The 27,324-nt window shown below is 27.8% G+C and overlaps 1 protein-coding gene across 1 annotated transcript in view; it reads right to left on the reverse strand.

The window, feature by feature from the left end:
• Positions 1–20,459: 20,459 nt before the first annotated feature.
• The window catches only part of LOC145828585 (uncharacterized), a 34,846-nt gene continuing 27,981 nt past the window's right edge, over positions 20,460–27,324 (reverse strand). The window contains exons 32-37 of the mRNA XM_082936340.1: positions 23,639–23,780; positions 23,397–23,584; positions 23,242–23,340; positions 22,317–22,493; positions 21,955–22,050; positions 20,460–20,594 (exon numbers count right to left, since the gene is read on the reverse strand). Of these exons, the coding sequence (XP_082792466.1) occupies positions 20,460–20,594; positions 21,955–22,050; positions 22,317–22,493; positions 23,242–23,340; positions 23,397–23,584; positions 23,639–23,780 (837 nt within the window). The remainder of the gene's footprint in view (positions 20,595–21,954; positions 22,051–22,316; positions 22,494–23,241; positions 23,341–23,396; positions 23,585–23,638; positions 23,781–27,324) is intronic.

Raw genomic sequence — 27,324 nt, forward strand, 5'->3', positions numbered from 1 at the left:
ATATATATTTCTTACTCTCGTGAAAAAATTATTCTTCGTGCAAAAGTGACACTACGTGAAAAAGTGTCCCCTCGTGCTAAAGTGACGCTCGTGCAAAAGAGTCGCCGTGCAAAATTTTCCCCTCGTGCAAAAGTGACCCATTCCCAATTAATTTTATAAATTGTTGAAACTGTCCTTTGTAAAATCAAGTGTCAGTTCACTAATTAAGAAATAGTTCTATTAAAACTTAATAATAAATTAGACCACGATTATAAGTAGTCATAACTCATACGTATGTTTTGAACTTTAACTAGCTTTTTTTTTAGTGTAAGTATTTCTTTATTGCTACCTACTTAAAATATAAAGTTTGTATTTAAATTAGTCATTTTGAAAGTTTATTTAATATTTTTATTTAGCTTTGCTCAGATTAATGCTAAAACATGACATTATCATACTGAAAGATTAAAGTTTAGTACAAAAGCTTTTGAAAACTTTATTTTAAGTAGTTACGTCATATATAGTCAAATGTAAATAGTATGTCTATAGATATTAGTTTTAAGTTAAGTAACTTTTTACCAATTTAATTTTTTTTTTTATATATTTTTAAATATATTAATTGAACCACGAAAAATAATTGCTTAAAATATTTGGTCCAAGGACCCGATGCACAAAAAAACCTTTCGGTTATCGAGTCGCGCACCACTTGGATACCTTTTAACGTCTTGTCAGGACATAGTTCCAGGATTTCAGGAAAATTTTTAAGTATAAATTATAAAATAAAATCATTTAAGATTATAAGAATATGTAAACCAGTGACCTGTCTTAAGGGATTACTTTCAAGAGTGACAAATAGTTTAATCTCTTTTATTTTAAATTTATAACAGCAACGAAAGAACAATTTATAAATATATGTACAAAATTAGTCCAAATTACAATAAAAATAACTTTATACACAAATAAAATATCCAACACATCACGAAAATGGCTGAAAACAAAAAAATACTTTAATAATTAAGGGCAGTTTATTACAAATATACTTAAATCTTAATAAAAAAGTAGAATGTTACAAAAACCAACAACAATAAGAACACTAAAAACACACACTTTATGTAGTTTTAAGGGGTGCACGACTGTTCAAATTCCGACAATTCAAATTAGAAAAAAAATGAAAGGGTCACATTTAAAAGTTAATGTATATTTGTCAAATATAAAAAATAAATATGTAGGTTATCGCTAACGGGGTGTTCTACTTCTACAATGTTAAGGGTCTGTTTTACAACGTGCGCTTTAACTTATATAATAGACGTCCTCAAGCTAACGCTTAAACTTTAGTTGATAAATAAACTAATATGACTTACTTATTATTTACTAAAGGTTTAATAAATAAGTTACCTAATTGTTTTTCCAATGAAAATTGATTTTTTAATAAACTTTACAGACCTGATGACTGGTTTAAATAAAGGTGTATTAATAACTACCTATAGGTGGTTGTGTTTTGTATCCTGCTTGAATTTCTATTAACAATAGTTAATATAGGAAGTTGATAAAGCTGTAGATAACTTATACTAGGTTTATAAAGTTGTCGATAACTTACACTAGGTTTATAAAGTTGTCGATAACTTACATTAGGTTTATAAAGCTGTGTATAACTTGTACTAGGTTTATAAAGTTGTGGATAACTTATACTAGGTTTATAAAGTTGTGGATAACTTATACTAGGTTTATAAAAGTTGTGGATAACTTACACTAGGTTTATAAAGTTGTGGATAACTTAAACTAGGTTTATAAAGTTGTGGATAACTTATACTAGGTTTATAAAAGTGTGGATAACTTACACTAGGTTTATAAAGTTGTGGATAACTTACACTAATTTTATAAAGTTGTGGATAACTTGCACTAGGTTTATAAAGTTATGGATAACTTATGCTAGGTTAATAAAGTTTTTTAATAATGTTAAACGTAATTCGAGACTGTGATAATGAATGTATTTACAATAAAATTGCGAAACGAAAAGATGGTACAATACTGTAAAACATGAAACTAATAAATCGAATTATCAATTCTTTTAAAAGACTAAAATACATGAATCAAAGAAGCTGAAAACAAAGAGTTCGTTTTAACAAAACTCATAAAGTGACCTAAAAGCGAACTAAATTCGATAAACAAGATTGAAACCATTTACAACTAAGTGCAGCGAAAAGCCGCAACGACTTAAAGTTAGCTGCTACGCAGCCAAAACTAAAAGCCAGTTTTAAGCGTAACTTTACTTTAAGTACAAGATAGCGCTCTCGAAAAGGAGAAAACGCCAATAGCATTACAAGGTCCTATTAAAAACTAAAACGATTAAACTATATTTAATTAATTTGACGAGACGGCGGAACAACTTGAAAACAAGACTAACTTTTGTTTCAACTTGCTCGTACAAGTTTTAAAATTCACTTTAAAAAACGCTTCAACGATGAATTGCGATAAAATCATACACCACAAATACATTTTAGTTCTAACACATGTCGGTTAGCCTTTCCCAAACCACTTTAACATAAAATTAAACACAATAAAACTAATTATCATTAGAAAAAAACAACTCAAATCTATCACAAACTCGAACTACTTAGTTATTTTTCCAACTAGAAATTTTAAACTCATTTTTATAAACTTTACAGACCTGATGACTAGGTTAAATAAACACCATAAAGTTTATCAAATTTATACTATTATTAAATCAAGTTTATTCCACTCTGTCCCCATGTCACCATCTAAAAAACGTAGAAATTTTAATGAAGGTATCTGTGTTCAATTCCAGCTTTAACTAACTGGACGTCCGGGTCATCATGTCGCTAACCGATGCTTCTACTTATACACTATTGTTGGCCTGCTTTATAACGCAACGTGCGCTCTAACTTGTATAATAGAAGTCCCCAAGATAACGCTTAAATTATAGTCGACTTAAATAAACTAATATGAATTACTTACTATTTACTAAAGGTTTAATAAATCAGTTACTTATACTAATTTAAACTCAGTTCAAATCTGTGATAATGATTATATTTACAATGAATTTGCGAAACGAGAAGATGATAAAATACTGCACAACAACACACTAATAAACCAAATTATCAATTCTTTTAAAAGACAACAATACTCGAATAAAAGAAACTAAAAACTAAATGTTTAAACCAAACTCAAAAAGTATTCTAAAATCGAAATCAATTCGACAACAAGATTGAAACCATTAAAACTTAAGTGCAGCGAAAAAGCTGCACTGAGTTCAGACCGCTTCAATGCAGTAGAAACTAAAAGAACTCTATATTACTCGAGACTGTTGAATTCATACTCGCTTGAGAAAAAAGAAGAAATTAAAAAAGAGACATTTACCGCGTAAGCAGCACAGAACATAATTTTAATAAAGTTACACAGAAGTTAAAATAGACCAACTTTATAACTGTTATTACAGTTTATTACAACTTTGTAAAATAGTTAAAAGTATACTTTTTAAATTTAATTCATTTGATTGTATTTGTTTAAAATAAAAATCACAAACAAAGTTTATTTCTCATGGCCGACACGCTTATCTTGTATGTTTACAAAAATAAAGTTCAGAAAACTAGCAGTAGTCTTAACAATGTAGCATAAAAAAAAAGATTGTAAAATTGTTTAATTTTTCTTTAAGCGTGACGTATTTTTGTAAACTTTTTGTAGAAAAATAATCTGCCATAAGGTTATATTACAGCGGTGCGCTATATTAATTGCGTACTTTTTGAGTCTAAATTCTTATGAAGTTAATGAACTTATAAATTTTTTCCTTATGGAGTTTTTCATCAAAATCGGTGCGCATTTGCAATTACGCACCGAATCAGTATATTGAGTAATAACATGTACTTTCCTAACTTGTCACTAATTGGTATTCAACTTTTTACTTTTTGAATACTAGATAAACATAGTTGAAAAAAAGGCAAGTTAAGCAGAAAAAATAAACTATAAAGGATAAAGATATTACATTCTTTTTTTTTACATTTTTCTTTTTTTGGGTGGCACGCATGCGCCAGTGTCCCTCCCCACGCTACGCCCCTGCTTCGTACACGATTTTTCACCGCTGGAAAATTAAACTAAGATGTTATTGAAACTTTACGGTTAATTAACTCTTAAAGCGAAAATTTAAGAATTCCAAAAGAGTAATGAATTCTTAGAACGCAAAGTTAAGACCCCAAGAGAGTAAATTATTTTATTTAATTATAGCAGACAACTAGTCTAGGAAGCTTTCTGAAGAAAGCTTAGTACGAAATCGAGTCATAAGAAATTAAAGGAGTATTTTTTAATTTTTTTCTTTAACTTATATTTTATTCTGAGCTCTTAATAATACTAAAAAAAATTGCCTTAATTTGTTAAACTTAATTTCAATTTGTTTTCTAACAACAATTTTTTGTTCAAACTTCGAACTATAGTATCTACAGTTGTGCTATAATAACCTTAGTGATTGCAGATAAAAAAATTTATTACCATGTTTTTTTGTTGTTATACACTGCAGAGTACTTATAAAAACACATTTTTAATAAGGTCATTCGAGCTATTAAAAATCTTATTCAGCATTTTTTTAACTTTCCTAGAATATTAAAGTTTTAAAAATTAATACAAAGTTCAATAGCTATATATTTTTACAAAACAAATTTAAACTTTTGAAATGCATGTAATTGCTTGTTTTGTCAACTAACGTGTGTTAAATGTAAAATGTTTTTAATACGCTAAATTTTGTATAAAAAAAATTCGTTTCAACTAAAGTTATAAATGTTTTTAAGTTTCTTATAAACATACTTGAAAGTACTTGAAAATACTTAAAAAATGTCTTCTTTATATTTTTTACTTGTAATTAAATTAATTTAAGTAGTTGCTCACACTCTTTTTGTACTTTCGCACGAAAACGGCTCGAGAATCGAAAGCCATCAACAAGTCGGCGAAGGAGACACAGGGATCCGATGTACCATCAGCACGGTCGCCGAGGGGAGAACAGATGAGGAGACCAAGCATGACGAGGAGCGCGTACGAGAAACAACGAAGCGCGAGTACTATCAAAAAAATTTCTAAAAATTCTTTCAGTTTTTTTTTATTTTGTAAATTGTTCAAAATTTCTAACTATTTCCGCACGTCATCTACGAATTTTAAAGCATTTTGAGTAAAGTAATATTTTTTACAAATAACAAGATATAAGTCGACGACAGCCGAAGGTCATTTTTCATTTATGTTTTATATTAGAGGTTTTTTAGTGTCTTTTACAAATTTAAAACTAGTTAAAGACAATATTTTCTTAAAGATAAGTGTAAATTCCAAAATGGCGGGTTTAAGTCGAGAGAATGTAACTGTTTTAGCACTGTTTTTCTAAAAGTCGAAAGCGGTGTTCTTTTTCTCTCTTTTCTCTCAAAGTTTCAAACCGCTTAAATTCATTTATGCGTTGTTTTTTATATGAGTTAGTTTTTAAGCGTGCTAGTGTTAGCATTGCTATAAGTGTTGTGTTCGCATCGTACTTTTTAAGTACGATGTCGACTGTTTTTTGTATGAACTTTTGAATTGAAGTAGTTTATTTGTACAGTTTGCTTTATGTGTAATCGCATTTTCTATTCATTGTAATACAGCTTTGTGTTTCTAGACTCGATTTCTTTATATACAATTAGTTTAAGCATTCTAACAATCTAACTATTTAATTAGGCTAAGCTTAAAAGATAGTCTAAACTTAACTCGCATTTGATTAAGTCGACTTAGCTAAATAACTTAGCAAAGTCATTTCTAAACATTTAAATAACATCACCGATATTGTTATAACGCAAGGAGTCAGATAATAACCAGGTTCGCGCGTAAATATAAGTAACAAAATTATTAGTAAATCGGAATTGTTAAAAAGTTATTAAATTTTTTTTTTTTTTTTTTAAACATTATGATTTTAATGACTTACGTAGAAAACATTGTTAGTATCAATTTAATTTTTAGTATTAATTTAGCATAAGTTTACCTCATTTTGTCCTACACATAATTTCAATTTTATCATATTTTTATATTTTTTTGTTCTTTCGATCTACTTTAACAGACGTTTTTCGTTAATCATATACAAATCACTTAATCGTTTACTTTACAATATTTTGAACTATTCTTTTTTGTATTTTAAAGTAAGCAGTTATATATATATTTAAATTGGATCTTATAATAATTCACGTGACTATAATAACTTAAATATAAGCAAATTGTAATAAGTAAACCTTTATAATTGTTATAAGATACAAAAACCTTTATATTATGGTCTAAAAATACATTGTAAGTCTGTTGTAAATGTTGTACTATTGCTGACTAATGTATTAACGTTTTATAGTAGGTTAGTTTTAAGTTTCATTTTAATAACTTTAACAAATTGTTTTACAACTTTTATAAACCTATTAAGATAATAAAATTCAAACAAACACTAGGAGAAATTAAATACTTTTGTTATACTAAGTAAAAAAGTATGATTTTTAGGTATAAACTAGATATTAAAACTAGTGATGTACCGAACCCACAATTTCAGGACTTTTTTTTCAAATTAGGATCCGGCCGGACCCGGACTTTTTTTTCAAATTAGAATCCGGCCGGAACCGGATCCGGACTTTTTTTTCATATCAAGATCCGGCCGGATCCGGATATCAGACAAAAATGGCAATATCCGGCCGGATCCGGATCCGGATAGTGAGTCCGGTACATCACTAGTTTTCACATAAAAAGTAGAGCTTACATTTGTAGTTTCAAAATTTTATTTCTGTAAAAGCTTTTGTGATAAAAAAAACTATGAAAAACTTTAAATTTAGTATAAGGAAAATTGATAGAAAGATAAAGTACATCACAGAAACAATATCTGGTAGCTAAGATTAAAATCTATTAAGTAAGATCAACTTGTAAAATTAAAGGAGGACCCCCACTATAGCCTTACCAATCTAAAATCAATTAAAATCAAGTTCTTGAACAAAATTAACTAGAAAATCACAAAATATTGAAAACTGGATCAGCTTAAACTCATTCAAAATCTAAAAGAAAACTAGCCTGAGTTTTTCAAAAAATCTTAAAATTAGCCTAACAATTTGGTAGTAAAGTTTTTAATTTTACAACATAGGTAAAGAGTTGCATTTCTGAAATATTTATTTCATAGTTTAAATTTAAACAAATGTAAATTAGTCACGTGTTCAAAATGAGCCAATCACGGTAGGTGTTTAATTTTAACTGACGAAAATGACTCTTTTTAATTTACAAAGGGTTTGTTTTTGAAAAAATAATTTTCTGTATGTTCTTTTTTACTAACTAGATCCGAATCGGCCGGATCTCTGTTAGGATCCGGCCGGAACCGGATCCGGACTTTTTTTTCAAATTAGGATCCGGATTTTTTTTCAAATTAGAATCCGGCCGGAACCGGATCCTGACTTTTTTTCATATCAAAATCCGGCCGGATCCGGATATCAGACAAAAATGGCAATATCCGGCCGGATCCGGACCCGCATAGTGAGTCCGGTACATCACTAATTAAAATAGTTATGTCATATAACAAACCGAAAAAGTATGTTAAATCGATTAACCGTCTTGATTTCACATCATTAAAAAATCTAGTCCTAGATAAAAAAAATTAACTAATAATTAAACAGACATGTTTAATTGTGTAACAAGTCCGAGGTTAGCCAAATCTCGCCCAGGTAATCTTCTATAAAACATTCACCTAAATCTATATAGTATACAAAATGTTTCAATTAAAACTTAAATTAGTACTTTAGTTAACAAAAATTTCTTCAAAATTTACTTTATTATGTTCAGTTGACATAATGTAAGTAAAAACGAAATAAGTACTGAAAAAACATTTTAAAATAGAGTAATAAATTAATTATAATTAAATTAAGTATAACTAGGAGCAGAAGTTTAGAAAAAACTCCATCAAGTTCTTTGTTTTCTTTAATCAACTATTTTTTCAGAGGATTATTACACGCAACGTATTTACTTTTTATTACTTACAGTAAAGCCAGCATGAAGTTTTTTAACTTTATTCTCGGTTTTTTTTTGCACCTCTAAATTTATATAAATGTCATGAGTTTTTTCTTTGTTGGAAATTTAAACTTATACTAGAGTTTCTCAATACAAGCAAATTTTATTATATATTGTAAGTTTTTAAGTTATATAAAATAATCAAACAACTTATACTTATATTTCATGTGTGATTATCGCTAAATAATCTTAAGTTTTTGTGTTTTTGGAAACCTGTGAAAAGTGTTTTAAAAGATATCAACATTTTTTTTGAAGAAGTTTCTATTATTAATCGTGAGGAACTGTTTTTGCAATTTTAACTTTTGAAAACTTTTAAATTTACATGATAAATGTAAATTTATCTTGCTCTATATACATCATATTTTGAAAGAAAAAAAAGCAAAACAATAAGTCTTCGACACTTAACTTTTATAGGTAAGTTTATTATATAATATATTTTATTTAATCTTTAAATATAATTAACTTTTGGCTAAAAGAAAGAAAAATAAATTTAAGTTCTAGTAAATGACAGATTCTAAATATTTAAAAATCACGTCTACCTCTACTTTTGATTTATTAAACAGTACATACTTTCGTTTTAAAAACTTAGAATTTAATAATGATAATTTTAAATGAAACCACAATACTAATTACGATTACTAGATTTATATTAGCTGTATTATTTCAAGTTTCATAAGTACTATATTAATATTGTTAAAAAGTTGTATTTCGTATAAATTCGCCCAAAATTTGTATGTAACTTGCCAATCTGGTCTCCATACTTGAAAAATATATATTAAACATATAGAATCTCTTCAAAGAAAAAGTACGGAGTAGTCTTTAACGGCTGCAATACTCATTATATTTCTTACATTGGCTACAATCAAAACTAAATATTTAATCTTTAGAATTCAAAAGACTTATACTTTTCCTAATGCTTTTTAAAACTAATTAACTACAACTAATTTATAATCTATTTTATACCTTATTAAAATAATTAATTACCACGAAAATAAATTTAAAAATTCATGCAGTTATAATTATATTTCAGTTTAAATGTGAAATTAGCTTTCAAACAAAACTAATTTTTGCAAAAAAAAATTGAACAACTTTGATTTAAGTTTAGTTGATTAAGATAAGATACTTTATACTAGAAACTATTAGTAATTTAACAAGTTTTTAAACTTATAAACCATTGATTTAATATGAAGAATTTGGTTCATTCTATAATTTAATTTTATTAGCAGCGCCTTTCGTCTGTAAATAATAAACCGTTTTTCTAATTTTTTCAATAGATATTTATTTGACCTGTATTCTTGCTTTGGACTTTAAATTTTTAGTTTAGTGGTTAGTTAATGAACTTGAATTTTAGATTTTATTTACAATTGTATGTACCTTAATTTTAAATAATGTTTATTTAAATTGTATCGATTATGCTTTGGCAATGCGACAAAAATAATTGATAAACAAATAATGAAATACCAAACGGTTGCACAAATGTACAGAACCTAACTCTAAAAGTCAGAATGTTTATATCCGGTTGATGTTTAAACAAGAATAAATTTTGTTCATGAACTTTTGTAGTTAGTTTGAATTATGATATTCTAGTATGTTCTAAATGAGTTTTACAAAAATAACCATGAACCTTATTCTAATGAAGAAGTGCGTGATTCAGACTATTTTGCTGATTGCTGCACTAAAATCATTAAAACAGTTTACTAAATCGTCTCAATATGTGTTGCTGAATTTTTAAGAGAAGGTTTTTTGTTAAAAAGAAATCGGAAGTTTATTTTAAATTGAAAGATTATGCAGCTGTGTGTGTTTTTATCGGGACTCACTGATCGATGAAAGAATTGATGTTAAACTTGCTTATTAAAGAATTAAAATCAAATTTGTTATTGTGTTGAAGTGATCGGGTTAGAAGTGATCAAATTAGAAGTGATCGGGTTAGAAGTGATAGCGAGTTAGAAATGATAGTAAACCCTCTTAGATATATTCCATTTGTTAAGTTTTCAACTCCATTTTAAATATACTATAAGGTAAAGTCTTTATATCTTTATACTGAAAATAGATTTTATACTATAGTAGCTTTTATCAATTGGTATGCCTAGTTTATTTAGTGTAGGTTAGGTATCATATAATTAGGATTATTATTTTTATTTGTTAATGCTTGATTGTTTGGATTGAAAATAAATCTTAACCATTTAACCATACTAAGTTTCTTAATTCAAAAATCTTTAAATTTCAGTTGGTTTTAAAGTAAATAAAAGTACAACCTAAAATGTTTTAGAAAAAAGAAGATACCAACAAAGATTTGTTTAAAAAATATCAATGTGTTGCTTACTCTTACAAAGATTAAGCGAAATTATAAAGTTGATTATCAACATGACCCAAGTAGTACGAGTCTTAAAAGGCTACGTGAAGCTAGAGAGACTTCTGAAAGGCAACATGAGCGCTAAGAAGTTTTTTTTTTAAAGCTAGTGCCAGTTTCCAAGCTGCTGCTGAAAGGGGTGACACCAAATCAGTTCATGAAAAATTGGAAAAGTGGTTGGACTCACAAAAAACTTATAGTTTGTCTTAAAAATATCTTATAACTTAAAAGTTTAAGTAGTTAATTTTTACTCAGCTTAAATTTTTTTAAGACTTATTCTCTTATATTCAACTCATGTAAAGACGTTTTGATTTTGTTTAAAAACTTTCTAAAGCATCAAGTTGTTAATGTTATTATTTTTAGCATGGTTCATTTTATCACAATATAAACACTTAATCTGTTATGCCTAGTTTGTATAAAATAGCTTTAGTATTATACAATATGTTATTATTTTTATTTATTTATGGTTATTTATTTGAACGTCCTGGACAAGAGGTTAAAAGGTATCTAAGTGGTGCGCGATTTGATAACCGAGAGGTTTTTTCGTGCACCGGGTCTTTGAGCCAAATATTTTAAACACTTTATTTTGGTCGTTCAATAAACAATTTTATATTGTATAACAAACTTTAATCCTAAATATTGATCAAGTTTGAGTATTTGCTCCGACTGCTTTGATTTTTTTTTTCGATGCTGTTTAATAGCGATTTTGAAACGTCAACTTTTAAGCTACATACAAAAACTAATGGTTGCCTATTTATTCTTGCAAGTATAAGAGCAAAGCAAAAGGTAAAAAACTTCACAGTTCGAAATATTATCTATACTAATGATGCTGAATTTGTAACTTATTTTGTCTAAAATTTTTAAAAGTACTTAGTCAGTTTTCTTTAGCATACTCAAAATTCGACCTTATTATTAGCCTTTAAAAAGCTTTAAAAATAAAATAGTCAAAAAATAGATACTCTACCATCGATATCCATGGCAAGGATTTTGAAAAAAAAACTTGGCTTTAATATTGCGTCAAACTCATCTTTTGAAACAAAAACAAATTGTTGCTTTGGTAAGGCTTCAGGCATGCAGTTAGAGTGACTTCAAGAGTTTGGGATAATTGAAATTTTAGTGTTCTAACAAGTTCTAACATTTATTGAACTTGTTTATGAAGTACTCTGGTTCTGGTATACAGTAGCAAATCGTTGGTCTTATTGAGTGAGCAGGAGAAAAATCAATACTATCCACCTACGATGCTCCGTCATATCCTTAGAATTGAATGGCAATAAAAGATCCCAAACAAAAAAGTGTGAGACGTATTGGTCTCGCTAGTATGTATTATAGTCCCAGCTAGCGCAGACTTTAGAGGCTTAGTCATGTTCTGATAATGAGCGACAAGTAAATCAAAAAGTTTCTGCTGTACAACAAGTTAGTCGTTAGCAGACGCAACTGCGGTCAGGCAACATTACGTTTTAAGGATCTCAGCAAGCGCGACCTGAAGAGCTTGAATGTCAGCATTGATGAATGGGGTTATTATATTATATCTAAAAAGGATTTCAAAATATGTTAAAATCAGAACCAGGGTAAATTATTTTTCAAGATTTTGAAATTATAATTTATAAGTTTTTATCATTTTGTTACATTATTGTGTTTGTTTTTATATCATTGCAGTTAATTTTAGAAAGATAAGTTTTTTATAGTACAACAATGCATAGTAGATTTCGGCTGACTGCGAACATTAATTCTATTACTTTTATGCTTTGAAATTAGTTTAAGCTTGTGGCTTATAAATATATATTCTTAATTTGATAGGAGAGAACAAATAAAACAATAAACCAGAGCGTAACTATTTACTTAGTTTATAAGTCATTAATTGAAGCTTATCTTTAAAAAACTAGCTAGCTAACATTTACTAACAAGTAAAACATGTAAAAATTAAAGTTTAATCATCAGAAATATCATCAAATTTCATAAAAGCTGATAATTTTTGATAAGATAAAATGTATACAGAATAAAAGTTGAAAATTTTATAAATTTGCTTAAGTTTTAAAAATAAGTACCGCTTAGGTATAGTCAACAATTTTTAAAGTTGTTAGTTCTTCTTTGTTGAAGACACAGTATTTTTAGATATTGACATGGAGTAGTTAGAAGAAGAAACCCTATCTTCATTCGATCTAGTTACTGCCTGAAAAATAAATCTAAACAAAAATACGTAATTTTCATGCTTTAAAATACTCTTAATTATTTTATTCACAAGAAAACAATTTTTTTTTTAATTTAGACGAGAAAAACAACATGCGGCTTATAGAAATTAAAGTGTATTAAATAAAATAAAATTATAAGATATAAAAAAGGTCTTTTTAATGGTATAATACTATTTAGAATTTTTGAATTTTTAACCAGGTAGGTATTTAACTTGATCTTTTCTAACATAATACGTTTCTAACTTTTTTATCTCTAATATTTTTTAAACCTTTAAGATAAAAAAAAATGTTTAGTTGTACAAAGTTAAAACTAAATTAATTAAATTTTTATGTTCTTAACGATTTTAATTTGCCAAACATAGACTGGAAAACTCCTAGCACAGACTTCAATGATTGCCATGAGTGTTTTCTTAACTTTTACACGGATAATTTTTTAATTCAGGTAATCAAAATTCCAACTCATAAAAATGGAAACATACTTGATATCTTAATTTGCATTAATTTTGATCTAGATAGAAACATATCTCATTCAATAACTTTTCCATAACATGGTAATACGTGTGACCATAACTTGATTTTTTAAAACTAAAATTCATAGTCAAAAAGTTATCAATGCTAAAAAAGATACATATGATTTTAAAAAGGCAGATTTTGAAAATATCAATAACTTCCTGACAATAAAGTTGGACCTCATTATTTAACAAGTCAACAAATCTCCAACATTTTTATGACCAGTTTATCAGCTCAATTCAAATCTCAATTAAACGTTTTACACCACTTTATTCTAAAAACAACAAAAATAAGAAATATCCATCTCACATTAAAAAAATTTTAAAAGAAAAACTTATTCTGCACAAAAAAAAAGTAAGACAAAACAATCATTTTCTAAAGATTATAAAAATAAGTCAAAAGAATATCAGTTAGCCGTAAAAAGAATACAATCTTGAATATGAAGAAAAGTTCTGCAAAAACTCAAATTTGAAAACGTTTTATAGTTACGTAAGTCTCAACTTAAATCAAGTACTGCAATACCCGTTCTATATGAAAATAGTTTAGATAAAACAATAACCTCAGATTTTAATAACCTCACCGTTTAGTTGAAGTTTTCAAAAAGTACCTAAAAAAATGATAACCACCAAAGTTTTAAACTAGCTCAGAAAAGTTGTAGTAAAATTTAAAGCTTTTTTATAACTTATGAAGACATTAAAAATTTAATTAACCAACTAAAAGATAAAATCATTAGAACCCCAGAAAATATCCCGCCCTGTTTTATTAAGTCTGCAATTCCAATAATAATTTTTCCACTTGCATTGATTTTCAATTGCTCTATAGAATTAGGTGAAGTACCAAAACAATGGAATTTTTTTTTTGTCATTGCAGTTCATAAGAAAGGTAACAAACACAATGCGTTAAACTATCAGCCAATATATTTAGTTAGTGGCTTTTTTCGAACTTTTGAACACATTTTATCTATAAAAATTTTAAATCACCTTTTTGACTATAACTTACTATCTGATAAACAATTTGGTTTTGTCCCTAACCGCTCGTCAAACAATCAACTATTAACAATTCATGGATAGTTCCTTATCTAAAAAACTATTATATTAAAGTAGTTTACACTGATATCTAAAAAGTTTTCGATTGAATATCACACAAAGGATTATTAAAAATATTGAGTCAGTATGGACTATATGAATCCTTAGTGTAGTGGTTCAAAAATTTTTTTACTGGTAGATCACAAAGAGTGGCCATTAATGATACGCTGTCAGACCTTTTATTTATATATAATTGGAGCCCTTCTTTTTTCAATTTACATTAACGACATTAGTTATTTTATTATTATTAAAGTTTATTGTCAAACGAAGTTCAAACATTGATATCAAAAGTGATATGAGTTTATTTACAGATGATTCAAAAAAATTTAGTGAGTCAATTATCTCTTTAGAATCTACTCTAGATAATATCTACAAATGGTTAAAAACAATAAATTCGATTTAAATCCTACTAAATGTAAGATTCTAAAAAATTAAGTAAACCAAACCGTTTGACCCTATTGACCTATTAATCGATAAAACTAAGATACCAACTGTTAAAGTTTTTAAGGATTTAGGAATATATATATCTTTGAAAAATTAAAATGGAACGTACACATAAGTTATTCATATAATGTTGCAAAAGCTTCATCCTAACAAATATCAAAAAGTTTTAGAACTAATTCAGCTACTATTATGATAAAACTATTTAAAATATACGTTCGTCATAAGCTTGAATACAATACACAATTTTGGTCACCCTATTTAAAAAAAGACATTAATAAATTTGAGTTTTTGCAAAGAAATTTTACCCGGTTGATATACAGCCGTTGTAACATGTCATACATAACGTTCATCATATAATGATAGACTGGTTAAACTTGGATTGAAGTCTCTAGAGTATAGAAGATGGGAATTTAAGCTTTATAAAATTATTTATGGCAAATATAAGGCTTTTTTCAGTCAATTTTTTAGTTTTTCCCATAATAAGTATCAATTAAGAGGAAATGTAAAAAAAAATGTATAAATAATTTTAAAAACAGTCGGTGGCAAGGTTCATTTTTTAAAAAAGCAAAGACTAGGTTGTAACAAATTACCACAGGATGTGGTATCGTATGAAAAGGTTGACTATTTTCGCTTAATACTATGTAACGCCACTGCGTTTAAATAAAAAAGGGCGCTAGAGAGTTTTCTCAAATTAGGGACTTTTTATCTCTTTGTTTACTTCTCGAACTGCTTTAGCATGACGGGGAGTCTAGTTTTTATCTTGTATTAACAACATATCGTTTTAAAAGACTGTGTTCGCCTCGTACTTCTTGTACGAAGGCAACTGTTTTTTATATTATCTTGTGAATTGGAGTAGCTTATTTGTATATTTTGTTATCATGTCATCGCAGTTTATATTCATTTTAATACAGTTTTGTGTTTCTAGACTCGATTTCTTTATATACAATTACTTAAACATTCTAACAATCTAACTATTTAATTAAAATAAGCTTAAAAGATAGTCTAAGTTTAGTTCGCAATTCATTAAGTCGACTTAGCTAAGTCATCTCTAAATACAAGAAATAACATCACCGATAAAATTTACAACGCGCACGGAGTCAGATAATAACCAGCATCGCGTAAATACAAGTAACATTAAAAGTAAATCGGTATAGTTAGATGGTGACCCCTAGTTGTTTAACACGCACCTTATTTCCGTCCGTAACTTATTCTTTTTATTTTCTACGTTTCGTAGTGGTGACCCAAAATTAGTTTAAAACTTTATTAAGACTTTAAACACAATTTACTAGTATCATGGATACACTTTATTTTAGGCCTAAGAGCTGCCAACTTTATAGGGACTGGGAGAAATTTAAGGAAGACAAATATAAAACATTAATAGCAGAGTTTTTCTCTTCTGATCCACCCAAACCAGTACCCTACAGATATTCAAACGTTATGTACAATCACAATCTGACTAACCGCTTACAAAAAACCCATTTGCATTGGTTAATGTCATGTCTAGATAACGACCTCTACCAACTTATTTTATGGGAAGGGCGCGTAGCTAACCGCTTAACAAACCTTCCGTTGTTCTTAAAAGACCACTTTCTTTACGATTGTCCTAATTATAGGAGCATCGAACTAATTGATGAAGCTCGCGAAAACCTCAAAGATATTTTAACAGCCTGTAACGAAATTATAGATTTTAAAGCTGAAATTGATTTGTTAAGTGCAGAAATTAACAAAAGACAAAGTAGGCGCGATAGATTTGAGAAGACGCAGTTTGATAAAAATGTATGGTTCGAATACCAAGGTTTTAGCAACGAACGGTACCAAGTTGCATTAAGAGAAACCTTTAAGCATCTTAACATTATAGAGAATGTTTCGAAATATCTCTCTTTATTAGGCGTAGTCCATGAAATACATGATGTTGAGACGATAATTAAGATATTTGAAAACTTTTGTAGGTACAACCGTATCGACGAACTTGACAACTGCGAAAGAATAAAATTTATCTTATGGTCCAATGTTTTACCTCCTGATGATATGTTTATTTTTTTTGATTCAAACACAACTGAACATAGAAATCTCGCTAACTTAAAGTTATTTTTACGTAACTCATTTACGAGAAATAGTGAGAAACTTAAGCAAGAATTCCGCAAATTAGAAGCCGAATTTGCCGAACTAAAACGCAGAGCAGTTGCTAGCCAATCTTCGCAAGAATTACGCGAATTAGCAACCAAATTACGCGAATTAACAACCAAATTAGTCGAACACAATCGCAGGAAAGCTGCTATAGAATCAAAACGCAATCGCGCTGTCACCATACCGAATTATGACGTCACGAGTACAGCATCACGCAATGCAACGATAATATCTACTAAGAACCAACGTTCTGAGCAACCACGGCCAGAATCGCTAAGGCCAGAGTCATCGACTAGAGCCAAAGATCAGAGCCATGCCAAACAGCACCACAACGGGCAGTCCCAACGGTCAGCGCAATCGCAGCCAGAATCCACAGGGCCCGAGTCAACGGTCAGCGCCACCGAAGCCAGTACCTATGCTACCAGCGCCAACGATCAGAGCCATCTCAGCCAGCACCAAAACGGGCAGTCCCAACGGTCAGCACAACCGCAACCAGCACCAGAACGACTAGAGCCAATGGCCGGTTCAGATATGCCTTCCGTCAAACCGGAAAACGCAAGGAAATTATCCTCGTCTACGACAGAAAGCACAACAGCGACTACAAACACTTCTTCCAACATTACTTCGGCCGTCAGAGCGACAAAATCACGAAAGTTGTCCTTTTCTCTAAACAAGAGCACATCAGCGATTCCAAAAAACGACGAAACTAAAAATGTTAGGCCCGATCGCGAAATCTTAACAAAAAAGCACATTTCTTACTCTAAACGCAAAACGATTGCGAATAACAAAAAACCTTTAGAAATTAGCTTACAGCAAATTTTTAAAACAAACCACGAATTAGTTTGGTTTATATTTCACAAATGGCGTTTTAAAACCAAAATATCTTTGAACAATATTGAAGCACGCATTTTTAAAAATAATCGCGAATTATTTTGGTTCATTTTCCATCGATGGCGCTTTAAAAATTTTAAAATCGAAAATTCTTTAAACACTATCACACGCATTTTTAAAACTAATCGAGAATTATTTTGGTTCATTTTTCACCGATGGCGTTTTAAACATATTAAAATCGAAATACTTGTCAGAAACCGTTGCAAAACTTTGAGTTTTTGTTCAGACGCTATTTTTCACCGCTTGAAAATTAAACTAAGATGTTATTGAAACTTTACGGTTTATTAACTTTTACAGCAAAACGTTAAGACCACCAAAAGAGTAATGAACTTTTAAACGCAAAGTTAAGACCACCAAAGAGTAATTTATTTTATTTAATTATGGCAGACAACTAGTCTAAGAAGCTTTCTGAACAAAGCTTAGGACGAAATCGAGTCATAAGAAATTAAAGGAGTATTTTTAAAGTTTATTCTTTAACTTAAAATTTTATTTTGAGCTCTTACTAATATAAAAAATTGCCTTAATTTGTTAAGCTTTATTTCAATTTGTTTTTTAACAACAATTTTATGTTCAAACTTGAACTATAAATCTACAGTTGTACTATGGTAACCTTAGTGATTGATGTTAAAAAGGTTTATTACCTTGTTTAGTGTTGTTATACACTTCAGCTTACTTATAAAAACACAATTTTAATAAGCTCATTTGAGCTATTAAAAATCTTATTCAACATTTAAACGCTAACAACAACTTTGTTTTTAACTTTCCTAGAATATTAAAGTTTTAAAATTTGTACAAAGTTCAAAGCTATATATTTTTTACGAAAACAAGTCTAAACTTTTGAAATGCTTGTAACTGCTTGTTTTGTAATCTAACTCATGTTGAATGTGAAATGTTTTTAATATACTAAAAGTTTATATAACGAATAATTAGTTTAAACTGAAGCTGTAAATGTTTTTTAAGTTTCTTATAAACATACTTAAAAGTACTTGAAAATACTTGAAATAGTATTTTCTTTATATTTTTGCTTAAAATTTTTTTGAACTTCGCACGAAAACGGCTCGAGAAATCGAAAGTCGTCAACAAGTCAGCGAAGGTGACAAAGAGATCTGATCTACCATCAGCAAGGCGACCGAGTGGAGTACAGATGAGGAGACCGAGAATGCACGAGTAGCGTCTACGGGAAACAACGACTCGCGAGAACTACTAGCGAATAAAATTCTAAAAATTCCTTCAGTTTTTTTGTCATTTTTGTAAGTTGTTAAAACTTTTTAATTCTGTGCGTCATTTACGAATTTTAAAGCATTTACGAAGAAAAATAATGCATTTTTATAGTGGATTTTGAAGTTTTTTCAGCTTAACAACCTTTAACATCTTAAAGTTAATGTTTTTAAAAACGGAAACCAAGTTGGAACATCAAATTGGTTTCCGAAGAACACGAAATTTAACGCCACTGCGTTTAAATAAAAAAGGGCGCTAGAGAGTTTTCTCAAATTAGGGACTTTTTATCTCTTTGTTTACTTCTCGAACTGCTTTAGCATGACGGGGAGTCTAGTTTTTATCTTGTATTAACAACATATCGTTTTAAAAGATTGTGTTCGCCTCGTACTTCTTGTACGAAGGCGACTGTTTTTTATATTATCTTGTGAATTGGAGTAGCTTATTTGTATATTTTGTTATCATGTCATCGCAGTTTATATTCATTTTAATACAGTTTTGTGTTTCTAGACTCGATTTCTTTATATACAATAACTTAAACATTCTAACAATCTAACTATTTAATTAAACTAAGCTTAAAAGATAGTCTAAGTTTAGTTCGCAATTCATTAAGTCGACTTAGCTAAATAACTTAGCTAAGTCATATCTAAATATAAGAAATAACATCACCGATAATATTTACAACGCGCACGGAGTCAGATAATAACTAGCATCGTGCGTATAAGTAACATTATAAGTAAACCGGTCGATTGTTAAAACTAAAAAAATTAATTTAAATAGTACAAATATCAGTAAAATTCAGTAACTTTTCACAAAAACAATGCAGAAAAATGAATAAAATTATAATAGTTACCTCATCTAAATTAACTACCGATTTCTTCATTTTTCTTTTTGTAATTTTAATTAGTTTTAATTCTCTACGCCTCCCTCAAACAGAATACTAGTTTAATTTTATTAATTTTGTACAAATGTTTTTGTACGTCTTAAGTTATCGCCTTTAATTTCAATCAAATAAGTTTAAACTTATTAATGAGTTTTTTTATAATTTTAACTATGTTTGATGTTTTGTTTACGCTAATTTTTTGTTGAATATAAATGTTTTTATTTCCATTTTTCTCATTGTATGTCCTGTTTAAGTGGCTCAGGTTTTGATGCCTGAGTCCAAAATTGCACAATAAACAACATAATAATAATAAATTTTAAAAAAATCTTTTTTAACTATCTTGGATTTAAATGAAAAGTTATAAACATTTAAGCCTAAATAAAGTAAATTTGTTTTTAAATTGAAATAATGTTAAATTATATCCAACTATTGTTTTAATTTAAGAACTAATAAAATTGTTTGTTAAAAAAAATTAGTTTATTGCTGTAGAAAAATAAGAAACGTGCCGATTGCAAAAGATCAAGTTAAAAACTTTCAAAAGTTAGAAAAATCGATTTATAAATGTATTTGTAATTTTAAAAGAATGGTTAAATAACTCAGGCTGATTAAGAAAAACTTATAGACTTTTAAAAAGAAATAGCTATATTTTGAGCTTGTCAAATAAGTTATTGACTTTGTAAAAAATAATTACCAAAACAAGTTTGATAATTAAACTAAATCAAAAGTTTTTTCTAATTTATTTCAACTAATTATCTCACCGAAAACTTGCTTTTACTTCTAAGCTTGTTCAAAGCAGACTCGCTCATAACAGCTCTTTCTTCTGCTTCCTCCAAGTCGTGTACAGTTTTTCGAAATTTTTGTAAGTTTTGATTTGCTTGATCTTCCTATTTGTTGTTTTAAAAGTTTGTATTAAATATTTTGAACTTTCATTTATTTAAAGTATAGTGATGACCAGTGGCGTAGCGTGGTGTTTTGGTCAGGGGGTGCGCAAATTTTTTTCTCAAAAAATCCTCTAAATTAAAACTTTTGTAATTAGCTATAAAAAACTTTTTATAAGTAATATAATTGAAATAAATTTATTAAGTAAAGTAAGTTCGTTAACTGTTTTAAAAAATATTTATATATTACAAAACTAAACAATTAAATAAAAGTATAAATTTCATTAGAATTACTTATACTTGCAAAAATGTAAACTTACTAAATAAAAATTGTTTTTATTACTTATAGTAAACTTTATATCTTTAAAAATTAATATATTCAATAAAACGAAAGTATCTGTTTTATTTACGAAAAAAAATATCAATCTCTTTAATAACAATACAACAGTGATAACAACACCTCATTGCACATAATTTTAATAAAGTTACACAGAAGTTAAAATACACCAACTTTATAACTATTATTACAGTTTATTACAACTTTGTAAAATAGTTAAAAGTATATTTTTTAAATTTAATTCATTTGATTGTGTTTGTTTAAAATAAAAATCACAAACAAAGTTTATTTCTCATAGGCCGACACGCTTATCTTGTATGTTTACAAAAATAAAGTTCAAAAAACTAGCAGTAGTCTTAACAATGTAGCATAAAAAAAAATTGTAAAATTGTTTAATTTTTCTTTAAGCGTGACGTATTTTTGTAAACTTTTTGTAGAAAAATAATCTGCCATAAGGTTATATTACAGCGGTGCGCTATATTAATTGCGTACTTTTTGAGTCTAAATTCTTATGAAGTTAATGAACTTATAAATTTTTTCCTTATGGAGTTTTTCATCAACATCGGTGCGCATTTGCAATTACGCACCGAATCAGTATATTGAGTAATAACATGTACTTTCCTAACTTGTCACTAATTGGTATTCAACTTTTTTCTTTTTGAATACTAGATAAACATAGTTGAAAAAAGGCAAGTTAAGCAGAAAAAATAAACTATAAAGGATAAAGATATTACATTCTTTTTTTTTACATTTTTCTTTTTTTGGGTGGCACGCATGCGCCAGTGTCCCTCCCCACGCTACGACCCTGGTGATGACTACTATGGCACAATCAAAAAAAGTTAACATTTATCATTTGTAGAAACTATAAGTGTAGATAATTAAGCCTTTGTTATGAAAAAAAACATAAAAAACTAATACGCAATGAAATAAGCAAATTTTTTGGCCATGTGCTTATGTAAACAATCTTAATAAAAATAATGATTTTTTTAATTACAGAATAAGTTAAAAACTAAATAATCAATAACTCACTGATTCTTCAGCAATTCTTTTATACTGCTTTAGTTTTGCTTGTAATTTTTCTATTAGTTCCTGCATTCTTGACTGAGTTTTACTATCTTCATCAGCCTATAAGTTTAAGTTTTGTATGCCGTAAATTCTAACGTAAGGCTATAGAAATTAGTTAACATTAAACTGATAAAATACTAGTAATATAAAATTTTACAATCTATTTATCATAAGTAGTTGATAAAAATCTTATAATTTACTAACTTTTGTTTATCACATCAATTTTTTTTAATTTTTTACCGTGTTCAGATGATTAATATTGTTGAAACCAGTTTAAAAATTAAAATTTTATGTATAGTGCTTATTTATATCTAAATTTGAAAAACTTGGAAGGTTAACTCCTTCAGACGACGATCCATTTTTCTATAATTCTTTAGAGTTTCAGCGTGACGACGCTGTTCTCCGTCAAGTTCACCTTCGATGTCCTTCATGCGAGCTTGCACCGCTGCAAGTGCTTTTCTACCTCCCTTAAGTGCGTATGCTTCAGCTTCTTCAAGCTTAATCTTTAAGTTTAAATGGTTTTTGTAAGTTTACTTTTAATAAGATGTTAAACAGTATTCTTGGTGTGCGACTTGATAACCAAAAGGTTTTTTGTGCACCAGATCCTTAGAAAAAATATTTTAAGCGTTTTTTTTCGTTCAATAAACTTTAAAAAAATTAAACAAGTAGTTTTAAATGGTATGTTACGAAAACTTACAAATAATTTAGAACTAGTTTAAAATTTTAATTGTTTAAACTGAAAATTTTATCATTTGGTTTGTTATTAAGAATTTAAACAAACACTTTTCCCAATAATTTTATAGAAGGAAAAAAAGTTTAAAAAAGGTTTGTTAAACCTTTGAGAAGGGGTCGGCAAACTACGCTCTGCGGGCTGAATGCGGCTTTCAAAACGAAAATCTGCGGCCACGAGAAAATTTTTAGCTCAAAATATTTTTTAAACAGTTATAAGAAATTGTTTTAAGGTAAAAACTTATAACTAAGTTCTTAATTTAACAAATACTTATTACTAGTGTTCTAATACTGCTTATTTTCTCACACGTTTAGTTATAAGTAATGATATTTTACTAACCACTACAAGCATTTTGAAATAACTTCTGACCGCAGAACACATTTTCAAAAACTCGGCCAGCGAGCAAATTTTTCTAAGAAAATTAGTTCGAGACTTAAAAAAGGCTGCCGACCCCTTCAATGAGTATTTAAAAAGTCTTTATAAATGACTAGTTATCAATTTTTGAATAAAAAGACAAGTACCCCTAGCTCGTGAACTTGCTGTTCAAAGTTCTTTTTGGCTCTTTCTAATGTTAAGATGTGTTGCTGCTCTCTTCTCAAGTTTTCCGATATTTTCTCAGCCTATGATTGACAAAAATATTATAAAACTGCTATTATGATTATATTCTAAATATTACATCACGAATAGCTTGTTTAGCCCGTTCTTCTGTTTCTTTAGCATAAATGTTTCTTTCGTCTAATTCAGATTTTAGCTGTTCATTTTCAACTTCAAGCTTTTTACGTGCATTTGAAAGAGCTGAGTTTTGAACAGATAAGTTGTTGACACGATCGGTTAGATCAAGGAGTTCTACTTCAGCTTGTTTGCCTAAATAGTTAAATGTTGTGTAATTTATTTTTTCTTTCTTAAAGTGTCTCTTACGTGCACGTTCATTAGACTCCAAGGCATTCCTAGTTTCATCTAGCTCTGCCATCACAATCGTCAATTTTCTTTCTTGAATGACAAACTGTTCACGCATCTCTTCATATTTTCGTTGATCTTCATCAATTTGATCTTGCAACTCCTATGTAAACAACTCAAAATTTAAGCTGCAGTACTAACTTATTTACTGTACAATCTTTAAAAAGGTTTTTTAATTATAAAGCTTTAAAATTTCAAAGAAAAAAATTAGTTACTAATTAAAATAGCTCTACAGACTGATGGAGCTCGAGAAATAGACTTAAATGATAAAATGTTAAAGAAAGTTAATTAAAAAAAAATTATTTGTTGTTCTATTTAACTAACTTTAAAACTTTATAATTTCAAGTCTTTTAATAAATTTAAAATAAATTCACTTTTGTAAAAATGATAGCTAATCATCTCTTTTAGTTAGTTAAAGTACTTGAAATCTTACAAAAAAGACCAAATTTAGTTAAGTTAATTTGATTTACATTACATGACACTTCTTCATGAATAATGGTTTTTTTTTATAACGGCGCTTGAAATTTCAAAATGACTAGTAATTTTTTTATTTTAGATTAGCTTTAATAATAAAAATTTTTACAATAGAGCTATTGGACTGTTTATACACGAACTATTAAGTTTTATAGAGAACTTATTACTTAATGTATCTATTAATTAGATAATTTACATTTTAATTAAATAAATTTTATAACAATTTATATTAACGTTTTATAAAAGCGAATTTATTAACTGCATAGCTCTACTTGAAAAAATAACAAACAATTATAGATCATATGTAAGTAAAGTTCTCAGCACTACTAAACAGAACCTTTATAACATCTTTTTTTACAAAATTTAAGGTATGTAGTTTTATAAAATGTAATATTATAATAAGTAAATAAGTCTTTAAACTATGTAAATTTGTACACGAACCATACATCATATTATAAAAATATTATAAACTTTTTTGATCATAAAAGCTGTATAGATAATAATAATCAATATATAATTCTATTTCCGTTATTTTATACAGCATAGTAGGTATAAAGCATCCTAAAGTTATAACGAATTTAGTTTTTGGACTTTAATTAAAAGTTTGTGATCTGAAAGTCAAGACTCTAACGAACAAGATATTCAAATCAAATTTTAAAAACCCTATAAAGCTTTTTTTTTGCACAAAAAATAAAAACTATCTAACTTTTTTTTTAACTTTAAACATAAGTCTTTACTTTTAATTAGGCACAAATACATAACACTCTATAGTTTTTTTTTGATAGTTTAACCTGTTTCACTACTTGCCTTCAGAAACTTACAGTAGAAACTAAACATAAAATTATAAATAGCTTTTTACTAAAAATAACAGCATTTGAAACTGATTAAATTATCAGTGAGAGTAATGAACAATCAATATAAAGCAATCACTAAATTAAATTAAAATACATTTAAAGGAAAAATAGTGGTTAATTAAACTAATTAGAAAAACTTTATAACCAATTTTTTCGCCCCCTGTCAGGCTCTGGATTGTGCAAACAAAAAGCTTTGATGATAAGTTTCCCTATTTACTTAAATTAACCATTTTGTTAAGATTGACAACTAGAGTGGATTACATGACAATTGAAATTTCGAAAATTCAAATCTAAACACTTCGAATTGCGATGTATCAAATTCAAACAGTTAAAATCATGATAATTTAAACATTTTTATGCTATTTTTATTGACAACTAAATTTTAATTGATGTGTTTTAGTAGCAATTTTCTTTATTCTATTTAGTGGTGTTAAACACTGAATAATTAAAAAATCAATCTTAAAACTATTAATGAAATTTTAAATTTGATCGGTATGTTTCAACATATCAAAACTTTTTATTTTTAATTAAATATATAACTTGTCCTGGACAAGACATTAAAAGGTATCCGTGGTGTACGACTCGATAACCGAAAGGTTCTTCATGCACCAGGTTCTAGTACTAAACATTTTAAGCGCTTTTTCACCGTTCAATAAACTATAGTATAGTATGAAAGTATAAACATCTTACAATTAACAAAGTTTATTTGAAATATTTTTTGACTCAGACATTTGATTTCATTAAACTGCCAAATATTTAGATTGTAAGTCCATAACCTTTTTGTAAAGTCAAAACTAGACATTAAAACTTTGGTCTTATATTTTTATTTGTGTTTTTTTAACTGTTTGTTTTTTGTAAAAATTTAAGGCTCGTCTAATCAAATTTCTGTGGATTTTTAGTTTTAATCAATAAATCCTAATGATTTTGTTACTAATTTTAATTTGACTAGTGAATATAAGATGAACAATGTTAAATATTCATTATTTAAAAGATAAGCAAGCTATATTAAGATTTAACATACTTTGGAACGGGTCTAAATTACACGAAGACAAGATTGCACGAGGGGAGTAAATTGCACGAGTGCACAAAATTGCACGAAGACAATTTTGAACCAAGGGTCAATTTTGCACGAGTTATATTTTTGCACTAGAGTAAAAAAAAACAGAAAAAAATAAAAAAGCAACAGAAAAAAAAAAAAAGGATAATTTAATAAAAAATTTTTTTTTTAATGTTACTGATCGAGGGTAAGGGGTAACAGTAATAGCAAAAAAAAAAAAAATAATTAATAAAAAATATTATTAAAAAAAATTAATTAATAAAAAAAAAAACCTACCAACCGAGGGTAACGGTTAGGGGTAACAGTGATAGTAAAAAACAAATAAAAACAAAAAAATTAAAATAAACAATTTAAAAAAAATAAATTAAAAAATAACTTACTGACCTAGGTTAGGGGTAAGAGTGATAGTAAAAAAAAAATTCAAAAAGAAAAAATTAAAATTAAAATTAAATTAAAAGACTAATTTAAAAAAAAATTAACCCGTGCAAAAATATCTCTGTGCAAAATTGTCTGCTCGTGCAAAAGTGTCTTCGTGCAAAAGTATCTTCGTGCAATTTTGTGCACTTGTGCAATTTTGTGCACTCGTGCAATTTTGTACGCTCGTGCAAGTTTGACAGCTGACCAATATATTTAGATTTTAGTGGTAAATTAATTAAACAAAAAAATTCTCAACTTATTTAGATACAACGAGACAAATGTTCAAAGTTAACCAGGTTTTATTTTTACAGTTTTCTTAATTCGAATATAGTTTTGCTTTAATTAAATATGAATTACTTTTTCGTAACATAATACTCTTACTTTTTTATCATACTTTTTCTATACTTTTGTTAATTTTATAAAGTGTTATAAAGATCTATCATACTAGTCGTTTAGGTTTCAAAAACTCAATTATGTTAGGCAGATTATGTTGATAAATTAAAAGCTCATCAATTTTTAAGGTTTTCATAAATATAAGCATTTTATATTCTTAAAGATAATACTAAAAATATTTTTATTAAAAATATTTAATAACTAAAATTTAAGTAACAGTCATCAATTTTTTTAGTTACACTCAACTTTTTAGTTTTATGAAAACAGTTTTTATCAAAACTATCAAAAATTTAAAAAGAAAAAATAACTTTGTAAAACGGATTCCTTGTTTAATTTGCCTTAAATTTAAATTTTTCACTTTCGAACATCAGTTTCCGAATTGTTAAGATGTATAAAAGATAAACTTTATAGCTATGCACTTAGTTATTGTCTAAAAAGATGGTTTAGCCTAG

The sequence above is a fragment of the Thalia democratica genome, chromosome 2 (genome assembly GCF_965202585.1).
Source record: "Thalia democratica chromosome 2, ktThaDemo2.hap1.1, whole genome shotgun sequence".
Taxonomy (NCBI): Eukaryota; Metazoa; Chordata; class Thaliacea; order Salpida; family Salpidae; genus Thalia; species Thalia democratica.